The following is a 25,059-nucleotide window of genomic DNA, read 5'->3' on the forward strand; positions in this document are numbered from 1 at the left end:
TACCTAATTAGTATTTCTAGTATACACGATTATGGCAATACTTATACAACATTATTTAATGTCAAATCGCCATATCGCTGTCTCTTCAGTGGTTTTTTATTTCACCACATATCATAATTAGGGTGTATATGTAACATAAAGGGATAAATTTAGCCTAAGTTTATGATATTTGTGTTTATAAACGTTAGATTAGACAAAAACAATTATACATTAATAAAGTGAGATGTGGGGTAAACATTGTTCGTTAACTCCAATAATTCAAATAATATAATTTAACGTTATAGGTTTTTTTTGTTATCTATTCACAATCACTACAAGTATATTTAAAGAACACTGGTACTAGTATATCAGAATGCTTTGCGTCATATCAAATGTTTTTTAAAGACCTCACACAAAGACAACTATTTGGTAGGTTTAATGGTAATTAAATCGTTCTATCACTTGCACATACAACACTGGCTACCAAGGTAATGTATCCTACAAAAATAGTTCAAAATCATCTTAAGATTCGAATATTACTCATCCTAACAAAATCAAACATTCACAAATTCAAACAAATAAAAATAATACATCAACATACAAGAAAATAACTTTTAAGCAATGTCCATTTGATGTATTTTTGAAAGTACAGTAACATACATATACATAAATAGTAAACCTCAAATAGTGGTTATAGAGCTATATCTATCCTATTGGAATGTGAAAATTCAATTACTGTATAAGATCTGTATGATAGTTTTACCTATGCATTTCTAAAAATATTTCAGAATAATTGAGAACTTTCGAAGATGATTGAAATCAAAAAAAATATCAATTTGAAAATGCAAATGACTAATATTTTTATTCATTAAGTTTTGCCTGGGACTAAAACATTCCCAGGTTTTGCTTCGAACTACATGTTTTACTTAAAATGTCAATAAATAAAATATAAACATTATCTATTCACGAAACCAAAAGGGAGGGAGTGTATTATAAAGAGTGGAAAAGGAAATAAGTGGATTGTGTATACATATATATTACATTTGAATACTGTATTGTTGAAAAATTTCAAAAATAATACAGTTATACCTCACTTGAAATATTATCATTTTTGTCTTTGCAACTGTAACATATTAAGTGACCTACAGCAAACACTATTATTATTGCATACAATAAAGAAATATGCACTGGAAAACAAAACCAGATTTTACTTAATATAATGCTGCAATTTTACCTAAATAACAGAATATAACATTAATTAATCATATGTAAAACATTATAAATCTTGAGGTGCTGAAATGATTTATACAGGATAAACATTTTTATCTCACATTTTCACCTTTCCTGATTTCACTCTAAGCTAATACATGAATCTTTAAATTTAACAGCTCTTTTAAATATTTGTAAATTATAATGTTTAACAATAATTTCTTGTTTTCTTTAGATCAAAGTCAATTGATAAAAATCAGTTAATAAATATTTTATTTTTACTTTGATTATGATTTCCCGTGATGACAATAAATGTGATATGGATAGTGTACATACCAATAGGTCAGAAAAGCACCATAAAAAGAAATCAATTATGAAAGACTATGTTTTCTGGACAAGTTATGCTAAAACATTGAATAAAACATATTTTTTTTATAAATTGTGTAACTGTTTTAGGATAACTACAATCTTATCTTAAAAAAAGGTATACAGTAAAATAAAAATATTGCACAAATCCGGAGAAAGAAAACACATTGCACAACAATTGAACATTTATCATTAATTGGTTGAGACTATAAACATAACAAGTATTTTGTACAGAGATTGAAATCGAAAGTTGTGGGTCATATGAGTATTATTAAAGCCAAGTTCGTGGTACTTAAGACGGCTTTTCAGACACATATAAACTAAACGTCGCACACATGGCTCAGTCACAACGAACATATCACAAAATTTCCAACAAAATTATTTTGTAAAAATCTTTGTTGGCAATCCAAGTTGTTCGATGACGGAATATATTTTTTAAATCAACAAAATCATTCCGCACTTTGATTAGATGAGCAAAGGATTCATCAATCTAGATGGCACCATTCCAATAATTCACATCTTTCATTAGATATCCTACAACACAGCACTAATTTATCATGTGATACAACTTTGATTTGACCTGTAGTGAATTTAAAATTTATTAAATTTTCTAAGGTTCAAGATAATTGTGACTCTTCTAGTAGTTTTTTATACATTTGAGAATTAAGAAATCGTGGATAAGAATCTCGATGCATTAGTGTATATATTTGTAGCTGTGCTTCATCGAATGTATGCGGTGTTGGGTCAACCATATTCCTATTTATAACTTCTCGTACTCGGGAATCTAAGCTAACCTGCAACAAATGAATTAAAGAAATTAAATTAAAGTTAAAAACAATGCAAATCAAACATATATGGTCACACAAAATGTAGTCAACATTTCCACGTTTGACTTAAATATTATTGATAGAACCGATATTATAAAATAGTTAATTCACACATTGTTTGCTATATTAAAGAATGGTTTGCAACTACCATGCAAGTGAGAGGTTTAAATAGCTATAAAACCAGGTTAAATCCACCATTTTCCTCATAAGGAAATGCCTGTTCCAAGTTAGTAATATTTTACTTTTATACTGTTTACAAAACTTTGATAATTTCGAAAAACTAGTGATTGTCTACCCTTAGTGTGGAACAATATCTTATTATATATTTTGACTATTTTATTTATTATGTCTGTTTTGTTCACGCATCGTTGTAAATATAACGGAATTTGATGAGACTGTGGTACAAGTCAGTGGTTTAGCGCTATAAAACCAGATTAAACCCACCATTTTCTAAATGGAAAATACCGGTACCAAGTCAGGAATATGACAGTTGTTGTCCATTCGTTTGATGTGTTTTGTCATTTGATTTTTCCATGCGATTATGGACTTTACGATTGCCTTTTCCTCGGAGTTCAGTAATTTAGGGATTTAACCTTTTAGCTATATTTAAAAAAAATTAAAAAAACGTTTCGGTTGAATTTCGTATTTCATTTGGCCGTATTACCTTTTTTACCAAAAAAGAGCGTCACTGCTAAATGTTTTGTATAAGAACCGCGGGTCTAGCGTACATACTTGTAAACCTGGTAATTATAATGAGTTTTTGTACAGTTCTTTCAGTCGAATGATAATTCCTTTTTCATGCTCGCCATTGAATGATACTATATTTAACGATGGATAATGAATCATTGGTGATGTGTTTTCTATAGTTTTCAAATTTGACCTCGCAACGACAACTCATGTCTATACACAATAAAACAATATATACCCAGATGCACAATAGGCCAATAGTTTGATAGAATTTTAAAAAAAGTTAACCAATGAGACCGTTAAATTGAAAATGATGTTGTTTGTTACCTCTTTAGGTGAAAGTATAGATATATAATCTTCATATATTAATCTAGCCTTTTCTTCTACAATCTCTGGGTTTTCTTCTTTTTTTAGATCCTCACACGCTAACCAGAATAATATATTTTCTTCACTATATTCTGATTTTAAAAATTCTCTAAATGTCCTTCGTCCACCTGCATTAGAAAATTTATTTCATACTAAAAACAAAATTCAATCAAAATGCTCTTGAGCACTGATGTATAATTGAGTGTGCTCAAAGTGTATTTATAATTTAAGTTCAGCAAATCACGGTCATGGGTTTCTCCGACTGTTAATGGCGTCTTTACACTAAATCCATCGGATGTTTGATGTGTACTGATTGATATTTTAGTCTTAGAGGCATGATTTTTTATTAGTTGTTATTGGCTCTGAATAAGCTGTCATTTACTGCAAGTACTCTTAGATCTGGGTCTTTTTTTGTGTGTGGTGATGAATAAATACCCTACCATGATTGTTGACGCCTTTAAACTGGTTAAAGCCAGACACATTCTGAATGTACCTGTTCCTAATCAGGAGCCTGTAATTCAGTGGATGTCGATGTTGGTGTATATTATATTTGTTTTTCGTTCATTATTTTATTCCCAACTGGGGCCATTGGTTTTCTTGTTTGAATTGTTATAAATTCGTCAGTTTCGGGTTATTTATAGCTGATTATACTGCAATCATACCACATCTTCTTATTTTTATAAGCCTCCTATCGAGTCGAGAAAAAATAGTATGGCAGTTTTTGAAATTGAATTTGAATTACTTCCCTTTGGCAAACAACTAATTTGAAGCAAATGGATCATATGGATGAGATCATATCAAGACTATTCACTTCACTGTAATTTTGTGTGTGTATCACAAAACACAGAAAGATAAAGAAAAACATATGCCCTATGCAATAGCAATTCTACTTTTTTCTGCGTAATTCTGGCCACGTCAATAAAGTCTATCAGAATCACTGTGGCGTCTATTCAAATTTTAAAAATAAATTACAACCTAACTTAGCGATATTTTGAGATTCATAATCGTTGAAGATTATTTTCAACAACTAGGTGTCAATTTTAGTTGTCATTGAAAATGCCTGTACCAACTTAGGAATATGACAGTTGTTATCCATTCGTTTAATGTGTTTGAGGTTTTGATTTTACCATTTGAATAGGGACTTTCCTTCTTGGATTTTTCTCGAAGGTTAGCATTTCTGTGATTTTTCTTTATAGAAATTTCATTTAATCATATATTTAGATAAATATCACGACCCCGTAATTTTAAGGATAATATTATTTCATAAACTAGAGTCTTCAACATCGAGTATAAATACATTATATCGAAATTTATCCCTGTTAGAAGTTAGAACTGTAAAATGGTGATTGGCAGATGAAAGTGAATTGAAAATATGACAGTTGTTATCCATTCGTTTGATGTGATTTATCATTTGATTTTGCCATTTTATTAAAAACTTTCCGTTTTTAATTTTCCTCGGAGTTCAGTACTTTTGTGATTTTACTTTTTATTATAGCGCAATAACGTGTTACAAAAATCAAGGTGAATTTATGCTGTTAACTATAGGCTTCAAGGACATGATTAAAATTGTGCATCTTGTCGCAAAAATAAGATGAAAAAGCCATTACCCATTGTATATAATTTCAACTTTGTGCCACATAAGACGTAAAAACATATTTTCTAATTTGCTTAATCATAAATAAGATGTGGCGGCTTTGTTCAAATCATCACCATACCGAATCAAATCAGTTCATTTAATAGTGTAAAAGATTTTATCTTATTTAGCAAATTAGAGAACAATTCTTTCCTGTAGCAGTAAAAAAAATATCTAAAAAGACGCTTCTAACATCCATCCTGCAAAGTTTGCTTAGAGTTTGATACGCGAAATTTATTCAACCATTGAACCGCCATAGACGCTAAGTGATGGCATTATTTAGCAATAACTTTAAAGACAGGTAAGCTACATAGACATTTCATATCTATACCGAAGGAATATCTCTAAAAAAGCTGGATTCATGTTTAAAATGTTTCCTTCATGTACACAAATCTATTATTTTTTTCCCTTGGTAACCAAATATTGTTCATATATTAAATCAAACATAATAAAATAAGAAATTTAAAGTATTCAAACATTGATATCTATAGTTACACTATTTATTCTAAGTGTCAATGTGCAAAGTGCAAATTAAATTATAATATTCTACGGTTAAACAACATACAGTCTAATTAGGGGAAGGATATTTATTGTATGTTACTCTTGCTTTGTTTGTATTGACTATCGACTTATTTTTGAAATGTTGTTATGGCTATCGACTTATTTTTATTGGTTGTATTGATTATCGACTTATTTTCAAAGGTTGTATTGATTATCGACTTATTTTCAAAGGTTGTACTTATTTTCAATGTCTGTATTGACTATCGACTTATTTTCAATGTCTGTATTGACTTTCGACTTATTTTCAATATCTGTATTGATTATCGACTTATTTTCAATGTCTATATTGATTATCGACTTATTTTCAAAGGTTGTATTGATTATCGACTTATTTTCAAAGGTTGTACTTATTTTCAATGTCTGTATTGACTATCGACTTATTTTTAATGTCTGTATTGACTCGACTTATTTTCAATGTCTGTATTGACTATCGACTTATTTTCAATGTCTGTATTGACTATCGACTTATTTTTAATGTCTGTATTGACTTTCGACTTATTTTCAATGTCTGTATTGACTCGACTTATTTTCAATGTCTGTATTGACTATCGACTTATTTTCAATGTCTGTATTGATTATCGACTTATTGTCAATGTCTATATTGACTATCGACTTATTTTCAATGTCTGTATTGACTATCGACTTATTTTCAATGTCTGTATTGACTATCGATTTATTTTCAATGTTTGTATTCACTCTATTCAACCTATTTTTGTACTTTCTCTAGAAATATGAGCATGATTTACTCTAAAAAAAAACATTAAATTGTTTCGCACCTCAGGCAAATTTGACCTAAGATGAATTAGGCTGCATTCTTTTTGGTCAATTAGCTCTTTGAATGTTTCGGTTCTTGTACATCCTTGTTTTTCAAATACTTAACATTTATGTTTTTTTATGTATATAAATACAGAAAAATCGCTTTGGTTGCTTATCATTTGTTTTTAAAGCATGTTAATTGCATTTTTTTCTTCTAGATACATAATATAAGAATGCAAACCAAAGTATAACGAGTTTGTAACATAAAACAATAACCATTTTCAAAACTAAACATCTTGAATGAAATCATTTAGTAACTACAAAATGTGAGATCCTAGGTGCAGATATTTGAAAATACCTTTACTTTGCATTAATTTATCGAAAGATTCTCCCCAACTTTCTATTTCTTCGTGTGTAGGCCTGAAATATAAAGTAGTCATTAATATAATCAAAACGTAATATAGCGTTGTTTTTATAACTGATTGACAATAAAAGCATGTTAAAATTTAAAAGCAAAAAGATAAGAGCGAGAGAGAAGATTTTTGAATATCTCTCAAGACTAACCCTAGTGTAAAATATTGTTAACTGTTTGCAGGTTAAATGTTACCTTCAACAAACCGTTTCTGTACTTTTTTTTTTTTTTAATTCACTTTATTGTATCTTGAAGAAACCATTTTTGTTAAAGTACTTTTATGGTGTAACCTTCCGATGAAACATAAATTATACAATAGAAAATGGAGTCTAATGGAGAACAGTGTATCGTGCGATTGGGGTATATGTTTCAAGCGATTGGGAAATGGTGTCTCGTGTGGTTGTAAAATATCTATTAAAGGGTTTACATCTTTGTAATTTATTCATTTTCATAACCTTCAAAAATGTATGATTGCACGTATTAATGCAATATATGATTGTGCGTAGAACTTAAAATGGGAAAGGGGCATGCTCTTTGTGTATAATATACTGGTAAATTGTGAACGGTGTAGTTCGTAAATTGTGGTTGACAAAATAGGGAATGGTGTAAAAAGAGAATCATCAGTCGATGTTCAGAAAACACTACATAAAAGTAGATTAGAAGAATACACGTAACGATGACTGTTAATTGTTCCCTTTTCGTTTACCAACAGGGTTGTCAAATACTGCTATTTCTAAACAGTTCTGTTACATAAAACGAACACAGAGATAAACATATTGACATTTCAAAGAGCTTAAGTCATCATTTGAAACACCCTTTTCCTTACTGCAAGTTGATGTTAAGTGTGTAGACTGTCGATTGCATTTTCCTAAATATCCGAAGAAGGCATTTTGCGATGTATGGAAATCAGAAGCATATATAATTGTGTCTGTTGATATGCTTCCTAAAAATCATTATATTGAACAAGTCAGTATAGCCAAGTTACATTTTTACTGTATGGGAAGCGATTCCCATTGTTAACCTTCGCGTGTAATCTAAGCAACATGCGAAGAACAAAAAGAGGGACCAATATAACTAAGAGTGTTCTAAAAGAATAACAGATATCCATGATACACATAATATAACTTTTTAAGTATCATATTTGCTCAAATGGTACACCTTTAAAAAAAAAAGACATGTAAGTACGCGAAACTGATCTCATTCTCATCATATTAAAAGCCTTTACCAAGTCAGTGTTTGTAGACAAAGAGTATGTACACCACAGCGATATTTCATTCAAGTTATGACATCCAAGAACCAAATTCATCATCAATACCGAAAAATTATGAGTTACTCACGGGTCATCTCTCTCTGGTAAAGGAATTCTACTGTTTGGTCCACCTTGTGTACCATTACCAGACTTCACTGCCAAACTGTAAAAATAAAAACAGCGGTATAGTACCAATCATTTGACTAGCATATTAAGCAAATACAATTTATTATTATATTAACAAAAAATAAAAAAGGTAAATGCATGTCTCTGTACTTTTCTAACATATAAGCTGTAGAGTTTATATTACTATGTTTAAATAAAACTAACATAAGAAAACAACGAGCTAAACTACTGCTTTCAAAATGAGGAATATATAGATAAATAGAAATACCCATAAAGCAATACATTCGAGAGTTGGGACAACTTATACTGTAGAATTATATCAGTATAAGTCAAGCCCCAACGAATAATATTTTTCAGATATATAAATGTATCTAACATTCTAATCTGTTTTACTAATTCTTATAAGGTGTAATACCACCAAATCATAGTACGTCACATTCGGTTGCATACGAATATATGTAGAAAAAATATTCCCTTGAATTTCACAGTTGTAGGTAATTAATCCTACACTTCATTGCAGTAAAACATTTCTGGGTCATAAACAAATATCTTGGGTGTTTCAAAGCACCATTTTATAGAGATTACATGGTTACTAAAGCTTGTACACAGTTAAAAAAAAAAGGAGGTGAAAACTTGATAAGTTAACTTCCAGTGATGGTTATTTTCGTATATGCAATTAAATGTTATGTAAAAAAAAAATCTAAATTACTGGACAAGATAAATCTTAACTCATTCCAAGTATTTCTTCAGTTGATTAAATCAAAGATAATTTCTGCACATTTTTTTCTCGAAAAGTGCAAATCTAACAAAGACTAATAGGGGAAAATCAATGGTGGTATTACACCTTAAAATAATATAACTATATTGAGGTGGCTTAAGTACTGAATGTTTTCTCTCACTTTCTCTGTATAAATTTGTTTTTCGTAGTATTTCATTTTTGGTCGTCGCCATTTTTTCATACCATGATATAATGATACCGATTATCTGTAACCGTTTTGAATTAAGTGAGCTTTATCAGCCTCAATCAATGCAAGACTTATCCTTTTAGTAAAATACACACAAATCGTTCAGCACTTAAATACACGGTTCAATTTCTTTTAACCACATGATAAACTAATTTAAACTAATAATTTCCATTGTTTGAGTTTCTACGGACTGGATTTTACAAGGAATGACGTCAGATTGACAGCAATCATAAATTTCTAACCAACAACTAATTTTCCCTAACACAGCCCTATTATGTAAGCATAAAACATATATCTTGTCATCAATTTGTGAAAAAAATCGAAACCTCAGAAGAGAGTTTTGTCTAACCTAATCACGAAGTATTGATTAATTTACCGGAAGTGTTTAGAGAATGAATGGCGGAATCGATCGCCTCACTATAATGTTGAATTTCTAACTGGTAATATATGTTGGTGATCAATTACGCCAGAATGGATAAGGTTCATATAACCAATTGAAAGAAATAATATTTTATTGTGCAAACAATCCTTGCTAAAGACTCTTAACATATGTTTTGGAGTGGGAGCCAGATTTTAACAATATTTTTTCTAAATCAATGATAAATACTTTGGTATTAAGTATCATGCGAAGGTAGTATAGCAGAGTTATTCTAAATCGCATAGTAAAATATATTAAGGGACATATACTAGTATATTAAGGGGGAAATAAGCGAGTCAAAATCATTACAAATGAGAGAAAATCAGAGTTGTTGGCATAGTAGACATCAGCTATGCAAACTGTCTAGTATTGAATGCAAACCCTCGACAAAATCAAACCATTACTTAAACCCAGCTAGACAATGATGAACTGCTTGCAACCAATTCACTGGAAATGTTGTAAAGGCGAAACAACAAGCATCGTAAAGATCAATCAATTCGTGTTGACCACTGTAAAACATTGAGTTTATCTTAATCAAATCCACTTTAACAAAATTGTTTTGTGGCAAAAAAAATTAGAATAGGTTTTACGGTTTCATTCCACAACACTATTCAAGATATCATTACATAGAAATTAAAAACCAACAGTGAAAACTAAAGCAAAGAATAATGTACACCTATGAATATATCGACTGTTTTCATCAACATGTCCTATATATCAATAACAATGATATATTGGATCAGCTTCAAACCATGCTATAAATCCACACATTGTGATCATACATGCAAGTCTTAAGTTGAACCTTCTGTGGAATATGCATAAACAATTCCCCCGTTAAACTAATGTGATCCATACCATGAATGACCTTTAATTTTATAAACACACATTTACAGCAGGACTTTGGTAAATGTCAAAACTTCGGAAACAGTTATTGGTACACAACAGTATACGTTTACGCATCTATTTAGGCATTTGACTAGTATATCCATGATATTCTAACATTCCAGATATCATCTATATTATATAACTTAACTTAACAGTAGAAATTGCTTAAACTTTAAGTGATAAAAGCATTGGACAACAGAAGTTTTTGTTGAGAAGTAAGAATATGCTAGAATTTGGAAATTCTACAAATTCTTCAAACTATACAATGTTTATTCCACGAACTACACATATATTTTGCAATCTCTAGACACGTAACAGATTATTTATGCTGATCCATATAGTTTCTGTCGGAAGCAGGAGGAATAGAACAGCTCGTTTTCAATCCCACTGTTAATGACATTAGTTCAGAAATATAATAAAATACTCAATGACGGTGATCTATAACAGTCAATCACTAAGAAATTACTCCTCCTACATTAAGGCACACATTTGACAACATGTTTTTATTATGTCTAGGCACGTAAACGAGTATTCGTACTGATCATTCAGCACAATACAACCGCAAAGGACACAGACAGTCACTATAGAAATTTTAACAGAACAACTTTTTCATTTTTTACATCATGTTCCAAAATATCAATTGTCAAACATGTATAAGTATTCCAAATTAAAGTGCTGTAGCTAGTTTTATCAAACATATAGTTTACAAATAAAAAGTTTGATTCTTTGCTGTCGTACAACGTCATCAGTTATAACTTACACAAAAAAGACTTGAAAATGCAACAAAAAGTGAACATCGAACAATAATTCTAATGAATACTTTACTATGAAGCACTTTTCAAATCGAAATCCTCATCTATCAACCTATATTTACAAGTAACTTATTCTAAAACTAAACAAGTTGACCAATTATCGGCTTTAATTAATTAGTACTAAGTTTATTATTATCATCATTCTCCCTTCTGGAGCACCCATCTATTATCACCTCCATCTTTAATATACAGTTATCGATGACGAAGGTTTAGAATTGTGTGTTTATAATGATATTTCCCTTTTTGTCCGTATGTACACGTGTCATGTGACCTATTGTTTGCATCGTTTGTGTATTGTCGCCTACAGATATCCCTCCAAATGCAGCAAGTTCGATAAATTGTATTGTTATCTATGACAGTATTCCAATGTTTACATGAATTGGTGCAATTAATTCTTCCAATTATGTTGCCAATGTCTCTTTTCATTAACCATTAATAAATAAAATAATTAAACTAACCTCGAATCTTTTACGTCCATTCTCGATAATAGTAAAATTTTGTATAAGCATGATTACCATGCTTCGTTTGATTATAGCCTTGACCAATACAAGGCGTGAGAATAACAAATAAATATTTTCAAAGTAGACGCAATTGAACTCCTACAAGATGTTAGTTCTTTGTGGTAATTTCAAAACAAAAGATAAATCAATAATCAGCATGTTCACCTTCATGATTCTTATACACTGATTTCTTACGCAATAAAGAGTGTCTTAATTTGTGTAAATTCTAAACAAGGCTAAGGTTGTTATTGGTTGTATTACAGGAAGTGTGGTAATTTCTAAAGGCGGGTATCATGTCTTCTATTTCTGAAGGCTTGTGAACATCTTCTAACCTATATAACAGTGAGTTTCCCGGTTATAATAAACCTAAGTTGGACTAACAAAATGCTTCATCTATTTCGCAGGGTTCAGACAATACCAGATTAGACCTTTATAGCCTCAAAAATAACACACAACAGTTCAACTTATATCTCAACACAGTGTTTATAGAAAAAGATAAGGGACCATCAGATAAATTAAAAATAACAATTTATAAGTGTGTGTCCTTTTGATTCACCTTTATCAGAAACGATCAAACCTTGAAATTTGAAACAAATGGTGAATTTAAAATACGTATAAACATTATGAGCTACATTACCAAAAAACCATTTATAACAATAGCAAAATATAAGTTATGTTAACTTTGACTATTGGAGTTGAAACATTTCTTTATAAAATTAGGAATTTAAGAAAATTATGTTATACATGTTTTTGTATATCATACTTCTATCAATAATCAAAATTTACATTTGAAAAAAAAAATTAAATAAATTACAATTTAAAAAAATAGTATATGATTGTTCATATTCAGCACTTTTCGATCTTGTGATAGAAGTTTCTACACGTCAATTCCGTGGTTATCTTTAGTTCATTGTGATTTATTTTTATCGTGGACACATGACGTGACAGACACTTTGTGGTTTCAAACAATACCTTATATGATGTTGAGATAACCAAAATATACTATTGGCAAACTGTGAAACTGTCATTTCTCTGCGTTTCATTAACACATTATGTTCAACGTACGTAAATGTGACAGTGATCTTAATTTTCGAGGATACTGTTAAATAATAGTATTTTTTTAAGTACTAACTAGGTGTGCTCTTCAGCGATATTTTTTTCATATAAGCTTCGGGATAAACTGGAAGTATATCCATCCACTACCTATAAATATATTATTGGCTTGTGATGGTCTTCGGAAGATCTCCCGGGTTGACCTAGCTATAGAAACAGTCAAGCGGACTCGCATATGACAGTTAGAGATATGCTTATCGGACGTCCGATCGGCTGTGTCGAATGCACCTATACAAAACCACATGCGGTCAAAATAGGATTTTAAATCCTGCACTTCGAGTCTGGAGAGTATAACCTTCACCTTTAAAAACTCTGCAGCGACTTTTCTTACGTGATCTATTGCTAGCACCCCCCCCCCCCCCCCCCCCCACTCTACCATACCCTCTCATTTAAATATCAATTAGATTTTGGCTCTAGCAAAGCAAAATCATATTGGATTGACAGTTATGCAGGTGGCAAAACTTCTAACAGCAAGGAAACTCCAATAAAATATTGTGAATGAGACGAAGAACAGTCCACAAATGTATTTGACACTATGAACAAAAATAACTAATATTCCATAAAAAAAATTTAAATTTCATTGATATCTGTACAAATGCTGGCTTAACGGATATGTTAATTCATTCCTGTTATTGTTTGCACCTGTCCTTAGTCAGGAATCTGATGTTCAGTAGTTGTCGTTCGTTGATGTGGTTCATAAGCGTTTCTCGTTTTTTGCATTTTATATAAATTAGACCGTTGGTTTTCCCGTTTGAATAGTTTTACACTTGTATTTTGTGTTGGGGCCCCTTAAAGCTTGCTGTTCAGTGTGAGCCAAGGCTCCTCGTTGAAGGCCTTACATTGACCTATAATGGTTTATAAATTGTGATTTGATGGAGAGTTGTCTACTTTTCACTCATAAACATCTTCTTATATATACTAACTTCTCTTTTTTTTCGGAAATAAAATACAATTGTTAACTTACGTGAATCTATTTTCGTCTACCTAATAAAAACCACCTCTATCTAATAGAAAGAAACTGATGTTTGCATTGTGAATCCCTAAACAGTTGATAAGTAAGGGAAAATATAAATAAACAAAAGAAAAAGATGAACTTACCGCTTAGAAGAAAACAAAAGAAAAAGATGAACTTACCGCTTAGAAGAAAACCATATGTCCATTCTGAACAAAATAGCTTTGATTGATAAGTTTAAACATCATGATATGAATGAAAGTGACAATTTCTTTCATTTTAAATAACTATTAGACTTTCTATTTTTAAAGGACAGTCCTATCTATTAACACCTTATCAGTTAAACAACGAAGTCCATTGATGTTATTCTTACTTCATCACATACAAACAAACGTGTCATATAACCTTTTTTGGCTTAACAGAAAATCTATGACATATTCATGTCGATATTTATACTTGAAGGCCGTACTTTGATCTATATTTGTTAACTATCTTTGTTTAGTGACTTGAATAGAGAATTGTCTCATTGGCACTCATACCACATCAACACCAATACCTTGGCAAATGTTTTTAATGTACTGAAGTATAAGAAGCTAATCTGAAAAATAACAAATAATCATTTTATTGTAAATTTTTTTGAGATCAATAATAATTGATTTTTATCCAGGTGAGCAGAGTTTGGCCATTTCAGAGGCAAGGTCAAATGTGATGTAACATTTCCAATCTTATTATTACCAATCTCATATGATTGTTAATGCACACAGTGGTAAAATATATTTAGAACTGCTGCGATAGATTGTTTTTACTGGACAAAATATAATGATTTATAAAGTTACAAAACCAATACTGTAGTATCTAGATATAAAAAGATGTGGTATATGTTCCAATGAGACAACTCTTCATCTAAGTCACAACTTGTAAAAGTAAATCATCATAGGTCAAAGTACGGTCTTCGACACCTTAACTTACACCGAACATGCAGCAAGCTATAAAGGGCCGCAAAAATGATGGTAAACACATCCGATTTAATGTATATGTCACAAACATTCTTGACATCAAAATGCAGTTTCAAATTAAATTAGCTTCTAGAAAGGTGCCCCTAGAAGTTTGATTTTTACTATGTTGTTCACTGACCATCTATATTTACAATCGTGTCTTAATTAACTATGACACAGTAGGACATAGTTCATACCCAATCAAGGTTCTTTCTAAATTAAGGTTGGAGATTTACCAATGGACATTAAGCAGACACTCATCATTATAAAATCATCATCAAAAACAACATCTTTCAATTGGTTCCCCATTTATATATTTTTTTAGGTCTATGAAAGAAATTACGCCATTTTTAAGTTGTTGTCTGATTGAAAGTGGAAAATCTCAGATGTGTTCAAATGGGCGTCCTAAATTAGCGCAATTTTGAATTTTTACAGATATAACATTTGCACGAACAGATTGGTATAAAGTTCGCGCGAATTAACCATATCCTACAAAAACACGAACTTCACGGAAATTTTGTTAAAACTTAATTATATTGGTAAATATATCAATATCATTTTGTCTTTTATTCAAGTATTAAATAGCACTCTACATGTATGTAAAAGTTAAGTCTTGAATAAAATACTGTGTGTATGGTAGAAAACATTATGTTTGGTCTCGAGAGGAACAATCTATATTGTAGTACTTATCTATATAAGTAACCAAGCAATGTATGATAATAATATAACGTTAGGGTGAAATTTTTCATGTTTGAAATTTACAAAATGTGCAATTGAATGATGACCAAATTTTGTCCTCGTCTCGGTTAGAACTTTAATACTTTTCTATAGATAAATTTCGCGCAAATGTTATGAGGACTTTATAAATCATGCTTATTTAAAATTACTTTAAATAATACTTTCAAACTGACCATTTTTTTTCTAAAAAAACATGTTAATATTAAAACATACCGTGAAACAGCTTTATACAATGAATAATTCTGCATTTTAAAATTTAAAATGGAACAGATTAATATTCCACACCTTCAAGAATGCAAGTGTAAATTAATTAATTATCCCCCACACACTAGGATGTAAGTGTGAATTAATTAATTGCAATGTCAAGATATTTTATGTTTGTAATATATTAAATTACAATAGTTAACCAAAAAAAGTATTTTTCACAGCTAATTCAAAAACAATTCAAAAACTTCAGGTCTACCTGAATAACGGATATTCGTTTTTCTTTTCACATCTCCTTTCTAATTTTTAAAATGAAAGACTTAACTATTAAATAGGACGCTAATTATCTTTCAAGAGCGAGAACTCCGCGAAAGTCATGTGCTCGATTCAGACATATTCAAAATTTTTATATCTTGTATTGGTGATCGGTTTTGCAGTTTACATTTCATTCTATAAGATACAAAATAACAGGCATAAAACGCCAAATTAGTGAAAATGGTATTTTTAAGAAGAAAAAAAACTCCAGTAACGAGTAAAGTACATTTAAGTAAGTGAGAAACTCATATATGGATTTAATTAGGGCTTTCAGTTAGATTGATGTTTTAGTAGGACTTTTACTGGTGAAAGTTGTTATCATTAAAAGTTCTGCCTTCTGTGAACTCAATAGCTAATAAGTTCCCATTGGGCATAAGGGTAAGGCAACGAAATGGCACATTTTGAATTGCTCGATGGAAAATATATATAGTAAGAGGTCTTTCAGTATATCTATAATAACTGTAAACCTATAACTTTTTCAACAATGTTAACTAAAAGACATGTGGGTAATCTTCCTCATTGGTACATTGTATCTTGAATAATGGTTTTAACCATTATAAGTATCATTCAAATGCTGTCATTCTGAACAAAAAGATATTTCCAAATGTTAGTCTAAACCTAGATGGTATGGCTTTAAAAATTTCTCCAAAGTATTTGAATTTGATTGATAAACAATACAAATCTAAAAAAAATATTCCCTTCCTGTTCCATACGTTTGTTATATAAATGATTCAAAATATCATGTTCAAAAACTGAAATGATGACGCCGGCGTGAATGCAAAATACGACTTAATATTCCATTCCATATTAAGCTAATTATGTAGCTGCAAACTTCTAACCTCGGCTAATAAAGTACAATTTCTAGTATAACAAAACAAATTAATATAGATAAGCAAAGAAAGAAGACTTACTTACAATAATTGATAAGACATATTTTCGCTTGTTCTATTTGGTAAGTAGAGTTGAATTTATTAAAAAAAAATATTTGTTTTATTTCATATTTCAAAAGTTTTGCTTCAAAGCTTTATAGTGTACCCACGTGTGATTTCTGTTTACATTGCTGCACCTATGACATGGAATATTCCAATGTTATTGAGGAGTGCAACTGACCGTATATGACAATTATTTTCTGTGATTTGTATTTATCCTTTCTTTCCGATTACTATGCTTACAATGAAATATTTGTGTTTTTCTGTAAACAAGAGCATGGCCCTATTATCTTATTTTGTAAGCATATTCTACAACTATAATCACAGAAATAAGAAATCCTATAATTAAGATGTCTAAGCATTATTCTATATATGGACATATTTATTGACAGTTGTGACGCGTTTTCAGTATCTATTTTTGATACACATGTTAGTTTACCTCAGAGGATTTTAAACGTTAACGAACTCAATTATTAAACAAATCTACGAGAATTAAAACTATAACTGAATGTCTATATGAAGCGTATTTAAGCAACTATACTAGGTCACAGTATGGTCTTCAAAAATGAACAAAACCCATACCGTATTTTCAACTATGAAAGGCCTCGACATACTAAATTTGAACCAATTAAAACGAGAAAAACAAATCCTGATTTATGAAAAAGAAATATGACCAACAACAACCGCTGATTTACTGGGTTTTGTATTTGGTTAAACCAACAAAAATTTGAAAAAATAAAAAAAGGTAACGAAACCCCACTATCAGTGTCACAATATCTTAAATAAATAGACTCTATGTTTCAATCATGAAAAGTAAGAGAGTTATTCCCCCTACAAACTACTTTATATCATATATACAACTTACTTCTATTCCTTTCTAGGTCAATATCACAAAAAGGGGTCATAAGTCCCACAGCAACAAACATTCCCCTAATTTTGAATCTCTTTACAGAATTCGTGTGTTCAATCATTTCCACCCCAATATATATATAATTATATCGTAACGTCATTTGTCAGGCTTTAAATTTTTTAACAAGGCATCTCAACTCTTTTCGAAAAATTTTACGTCATAAAGAATTTTTTTTACAACCCAACCTTTTAACAAATATCAATAAAGCCTATACAGTGTATCACATAACAAATATTGAAAAAAAGGCCCATCTGGGCGGCATACCCCATAACAAATATCAATAAGGCCATTGTGGCGTACCCTTAACAAATATCAATAAGGTAATGTGGTGTATCTCTTGACAAATATAAATAAGGCCTCTGCAGTGTATCCCATAACATATATCGATGAAGACTATGTGGTATACCCCATAACAAATTTTGCAATATGTGAGCTGCCCAATAACAAATATCGACCTGGCCTTTGTGGTGAACCCCTTAACAAAAAGGGTTCAAAGGTGACTTGATATGATAGGAAAACTGATGTGAAATAAAGGATGGAAGTGTGAAAATCCAATGTACACCGAGTAGAGAACTTTGATACTTCATTTTCCTGTTCATTGTAATAACATTGCAATCATATTTTCTTTATAGCGGTATTTTATTTGAAACAATAGTGCGTTTCAATAATCTGAGCGGCCTACATGTATAAAAATTAATTAGAAGTCATCAACCCTACAACTACTTTATGTCTGTCAGTAGTCATGAATTTCTTCAGTGCTGTCAGCTTCGCTTTATTCTTAACTTTTCATATTCTTATTTCCTGTCTCGGCATATTATACAGTTGATAGAAACTTGAATAGACCATATCTGGTCAAGCATGTCAATGTAACGTATCTGTTAATTGCTTGTTAGATTTGACAGCGAGCAGAAGCTATACCCAATGAACAACCCCTAAAGTGATGCAAGATTTATTTCTGAAAGCATGACCATGGAACATAATCTGAAACGAGTTTTTGGTAGTGTAAGGTGAAGATTCCTCTTGTAAATTTCGAAAAGGGGAAAATATACAAGACAAATATGGCTGCTACAAAAGTCTAAACGTTTTGTTTCTACTGAATTCTGTAAGCTATTGAAATTCTTTTATTTTTCGTCCCATACCTCACCCTTCTTAAACCCTTTTTATATATTTTTTTTCATCCTCATCGCCTCGTTTTAGTATTTTTATCTTGAATTGGCTTAATATAAAAGCAATCGTACAATAAAGATTAGTGGCAAATATCTTAGATAAACACGTACACTAGCAGCATTTGGAATATCAACATTTTTAGTTGTTTGGTTGAAACTGATCAATGATATGGACGACTTAAAAGATAGACGAGGAATCATAGCCTTTTTGAAAATATTACATATCCCATGTCCATACTTCCATCTCTTTTCTTCAATATTTATCATAAAGTTGTGTAAAATGTCCATAACCTGATATCAAAATTTCCATTGTTGAATTTAAAATATGATTCAAGTACTTCAAAACTTTATAACTTTCATAGGATTGTTATATACAGCTTACTAATTACTTATATGGTTTGTTTTGCTCAAGAAAAAGATAGTCACCATGTGCAAATTCCAAAAATGCATTTCAAAATTAAATTTGTGTTGTCAGATATTTGATTTAAACTGGACGAGATGATAATTTAAACAAATTACAACATCGAGCCACCAAAAGGAAAAATCGTTAAAACAATGGAACACGAGTTAGGACCATCAATTTGATTTTACTTTAAAAAAAGAAAAGAAAAAAAATGTGTAATTTAGCAGTCCTTAATTTTATCAAAAGGCTGTAACAAACAAAATGTGCATGTCATGCCAGATGTGTTCTAAAAAGTGGGAAAAACTTTATATACAGGAAAAGATACCCGTCTGTTGAAGAAAATCAAAAAATAAAAACCGATGGTCCTAACAACGTGAATTAAACAAATGGTGACTAAGAAGAGACATGCATTCACCATGAACAAGTACAACAACAGCACCAACAAAAGCAGCAAGCTCTGGTCCCACGGTCACCGGGCTGTGCTGGGGAAGATGGAGGTGAATCGTTGACTGCACCATGGCCACTACTCCGGTTATTTCGCATTCTTACATCGTTTTCATTTGACGTCGATGATTGTCTTCGTAACACCGAAGTCATCTGAAAATAAAATTATTAAATATATTGAATTATTAATTTTATTTTATTTTTTTAATATTTACCCTCGTCGAGCAATGATTAATGACAGAACGTTACAAATGTTGTAATTAGGTATTACAGTACCTTCATACTAAACGTAACTAAACAAGGATATATATCACAGTCACGATTATTTCTGTTTCCTACTCTATTTATATCTAGAAATAGGCAATGAGGTTGTGTGAGAACTTAAACTGAACACAAAAGCAAAAATAAATCAATTTGATTTTCCATTGTGAACTTTTCTTCCATGTACAACAATAGCCTGACAGGACCTGATTATGATGTGGGTTTATATATTAGCATGGAAAATTCCAAACAATGCTACAGTAAATATCTTCCTTTCCTTCCTCAACATCCGGGAATGGGACCTATAATTTTTCCTATGTGGCAAAACCGTCTAGCATTGCGCAGCAGCATTATCCCTACCTGAAACCTTACTGATCAAATCAGCATTCGTGTTTATTTATCCTATAGTTTTAAAATAAAACAGAGCTTGTATTTAAAATTATCCTTTCCTTGATAGACGATAGATGTTTACAAAGAAATTATTTAACCAAGAATGTTTAAATGTTCAAGTCGAGGTCATCTCTTCTTTCGCCAGAGAAGACTAAGAATAATTCTACAACAACATATTTATGTCCTCTATTCTTTCAGAGTTTTGTGTTATCATTTTTGTTATGTCTTCGCTGTTTCTGTAGGTAAGTCTATATATCCGTTGTTCTAAAAACTTTCATTTCAAACAAATGTTTGTTGAAGTTACGGTTTTTATAATTTACGTGACCGATTGTTTATGATATAAGTCATAGTTTAGTATTATATATAAGAGACGTTACTAATCGCCATTGTGTAACGCCTGTTTATAATCATAGGACATGACTCGTCTATACATGCTAACAAAAGCAACCCGGCAGATGTCCGTAATTCAACAAGAACTGCAGACCTTTCCGGAGCACCTAGATTTTTCTTAAATAATGTTGTACTACTAGTATCTGTATAAAGATTTCAAGATGAACTGTTAGCGGTATTTTTTTCGTCACTTTTTCGTACGTTTTTCGTCCACTTATATTTTATGTCGTTCTCTTAAATAAAGTATCATCTTCTTTGTTTCATTTTAGTAAGTTTTATTTTATTTTACTTCATACACGTACACTTTAAATTACATGAAGTCTGTTATACATGTTATTAAAAAAATAAGAAGATGAGGTATGATTGCCAATGAGACAACTATCGATCAGAGATTAAATATGGTTCTGTAACTAAACTCCTTAAAAATAATACCAAAGCTTACCACAATATTATGATCAGAAATGATATTTCTTAACGACGTTTCGTCCATTTTTCAAAAAAGGAGACTAAATTTTTCCGTCTAACTTTGTAAAATTTCCTTGTTTCTAAACAATATTATCGACATATTTGTCTATCCAAGTTAACAATCCAAACTTTAATCTTTACGTGTTTTTAGCTTCCTTGTATAAGTAATAAATTATTAAACAACATCACCCCGATATTTCCTGTTTCGCCGTTGAGCTACATTCAATTCAATGAATTGACACATCGAAATCCTATTCTAATTTAAAGTTATTTGTTTATGTAAAGTTTCCCTTTATACATGTACTTGTAACACTTGCGAATTTTAAAAATAGTGTTGTTTTATACAAACTTTCACTTTAGCAACTCTGAACATGTATAGTACTTTTTTGTCGATAAAAACATCTTTGAAAATAATGTCTGACGCTTTTCGTTGGATTCTTTTGTTGCATGCATTCATCTGTAAAATATTTACTCGCTGTGGAAAAAAGAAAGAGTAGGGCATTTTATCCAAAGTATAAAATGAATAATGCTGTATCACTATTACTTTCAGTAATATATTGTTGAAACCTACACGATTTGTTGTTGTTGTATACGTCGTGAATAACAGCTAGGAGACATATCCATAAAATCACAATACAATTCGTTAACCATCAAGATTTATTTAATGTAAATCAAAATATTCTAAAAAGTCAGTTTAGGATTAAGAACATACCAACTTTATCATATCTTACGACAATAAATTAAAGTTTAAAATTGTTAAACTATCAATTATTTTTTTATCAATGTAGTGTAACGTTATGAATTAATCTATAAATATAACTACTGATATATAATATAACAAAGTAGTTACAAATACATGTAAATAATACTAAAAACACTTTCGGATATAATGTATACTACTAATTATATCAAGTTGTTGGAGTCTGAATACATTATATTGGTAATTATTCACTTTCGAAAACTTTGGGAACCTTCAGTCAACACAGTTTAAAAATTGACCAACCACTTGTAATATAAAAGCTCAAAAGTGCAACAGTTACTGATCTAGTCCGAGATTACCCTGACGTCCAACGGCTGTTTTGCCAGACAAGCTGGGCCGTGGGACGTCAGAGCTCGTCCCATATCAAAAAGTGAATATTTGCCCACCCAAAATAGATGCGCTGCTTCGTCGCTTCTGATGCCGACTGACGGCCTTGGAATTATATAAATCGGGCATCAATCTGTTCATTTTACATTTATCTCTTCATTTATGTAAGTTTCACCTACCTGCCAACCTTTATTTTTCCATATTTCAATAGTTTTCACAGTGACCCATCGATTTCGGCATTTTGCCTTTCATTTTCAAAGATAATCACGTGACCACGAGAAAACAGTGATGATTTATGCAAATGACCATAATGTAACACCTCGTTCATTTACGATGCAAGTTATCTAAATGTCCGAGAGCTTCCGATTGTAACGTGGTCGGAACTTAATGCTTCATACCGATCTCCTGTAAAGGAGGTGAAAAATCGTGGTTGGCTACTAAACGTTAAACATCGATCTCCTATAAAGGAGGTGAAAAAATATAAATATTTGCATATTTTGAGTCTCGAGACCACAAACTCTCTCGTAACTTGACGTCCATTTGAAAGTGAAAGTCAAAATGCCGAAATCGATGGGTCACTGTGAAAACTGTTAAAATATCGAAAAATAAAGGTTGGCAGGTAGGCGAAACTTACATAAATGAAGAGATAAATGAACAATGAACAGATTGATGCCCGATTTATATAATTCCAAGGCCGTCAGTCGGCATCAGAAGCGACGAATCAGCGCATCTATTTTGGGTGGGCACATATCCACTTTTTGACATGGGACGAGCTCTGACGTCCCACGGCCCCAGCTTGTCTGGCAAAACAGCCGTTGAACGTCAGAGTAATCTCGGACTATTACTGATCATTCACCAATTAAAGTTCAATATTTGCCAGTGGATGACAACGGATTATACAACTGGCATGTCAATACCTCAATATTCGTTAGCATGTCCATGGAATAGTCAATATAATACTTCTATGGTATGTCAAATGTATTGAAAAGAGAGAACAACCCATGTAAAACGGTGTGCAATTATGTAACTCTATGAACGATAACACAGACCAACTCAGCTAACAATCCGGTAGATACGAGGCATTAGGTGCCCTCGTGGAACAATCTGAGTACTACAACGAGAAATGTCCATGCTCTTCTTACAAGGTGTAAGCTAAGCTTGGTCACATAATATGTTTCTTTTATTCATGAAACGCCTTTAGATGTACACAATTTTAATTTTGTTTTCCTATGCAAAAAGGATCTTCATAAGAAATTTAAAGTGTGGGTGCATGTCACGAGGAAGGAAGACGTTTCTTGCCATTAGCCTCAAAATAATAGTTTTCAGCTGCTGAGAAAAATACCAGAAATGAGGTACAAATGGACGAATGCTGAGACGGACAAACCATACATCAGTTGTAGCGGAGATAAACTGGGTGTAGTATATCAGAAAATTAATTTCAATTGAGTTGTCAGATAATTTTCTTTACAAAATGTCCATTTTCATCTCTTTATTAAGGAGGATATTTTTTTATTGTAACGTAATTAAAGCCCAGGAGCAATCAGTTTAGGTATAGTAAGGACATGCACAAATTGACAAAAATTCCAGTAGGTTGAAACTGTAAAAAAAAAAAAAAAAAGGCCGAACGGGATGAATTAAAGTAACGGGAAATTAAGACCAATACTGAAAAACGTGTGTTGCATGGGTGGCCTAGAAATTTTGCTTTGCAACATGTCATTTATTGACCCCCAAGAAGAGCAAGGGTGCACTAACGTGTAGAGAGCATGGTATCCTAAACGATGCATCGGATATAACATCCACATCCGACCGGGCATGACAGCGTATTCATACATCCCTCAGAAAAACGAAGTCTCTCTTTAGAATAGGATTTACAGCTTAACTGAAGATATCAAGGAACTACCGTATTTCTATAACATACATGTAGTTTTTTTTAAATATTAAAGATGATCGGGAAGGTATTGCTCGATGAATTATCATCAAACCTTCATACTGTTCTTTATAACAGGACAAAATTCCAACGTCACTTGTGCAGATATCTGAATTATGTTGTTAATATGATATAATAAATATGTAGAAATAGAAACATGTTCTTCGTACATCTATAGGAATAATTATATATAATCAAGTGTATTGAAAAATGTGCTTTCTTAATTCAATATGTGTATTGGTTAATTAAAACATTAAATTTGTTTCAGACATTAGACATTATGCTGCAATATGCTTTTTTGGTGTAAATTTAATGCACATGGCTAAATATAAATAAAGAGAATTAAGAATCATAATTAGTAATTTTGGTAGTTTACATTTGTACTCTTTTTGTTTGAATGTTCTGGCAAACAGGCAAGGTAAATTTAAGAAACAATCTAAATATTATTGATATCGAACGAGCAGATGTACTGTGAACATCGGAAGGGTGTTATTTCACTGATAATCTTTTTAATTTTCGAAATTCAAAGGTGAAACTAATAATGGACGTATCAAAACACCTTTCACTTTTTCTTTTTTTGTTCGAACTTGAAAGCTTAAATTTACAAATATAAAAAAAC

General features: G+C 31.1%; 1 protein-coding gene across 9 annotated transcripts in view; it reads right to left on the bottom strand.

Moving 5' to 3' along the window:
• Window positions 1–400: 400 nt before the first annotated feature.
• Window positions 401–25,059, bottom strand: part of LOC139495520 (regulator of G-protein signaling 17-like) — a 46,902-nt gene continuing 22,243 nt past the window's right edge. For 2 of the 9 annotated variants that reach the window (XM_071283780.1, XM_071283784.1), the window contains exons 3-7: window positions 19,892–20,073; window positions 8,134–8,208; window positions 6,743–6,804; window positions 3,396–3,562; window positions 401–2,348 (exon numbers count right to left, since the gene is read on the bottom strand). In XM_071283780.1, the coding sequence (XP_071139881.1) occupies window positions 2,172–2,348; window positions 3,396–3,562; window positions 6,743–6,804; window positions 8,134–8,208; window positions 19,892–20,073 (663 nt within the window). In that variant the 3' untranslated portion in view covers window positions 401–2,171. Of the gene's footprint in view, window positions 2,349–3,395; window positions 3,563–6,742; window positions 6,805–8,133; window positions 8,209–19,891; window positions 20,074–21,403; window positions 22,101–25,059 lie in introns of those variants that run through there. The other 7 variants (XM_071283830.1, XM_071283823.1, XM_071283817.1 and 4 more) reach the window with 7 other exon arrangements.

Source organism: Mytilus edulis, chromosome 1 (assembly GCF_963676685.1).
Source record: "Mytilus edulis chromosome 1, xbMytEdul2.2, whole genome shotgun sequence".
Lineage (NCBI taxonomy): Eukaryota > Metazoa > Mollusca > Bivalvia > Mytilida > Mytilidae > Mytilus > Mytilus edulis.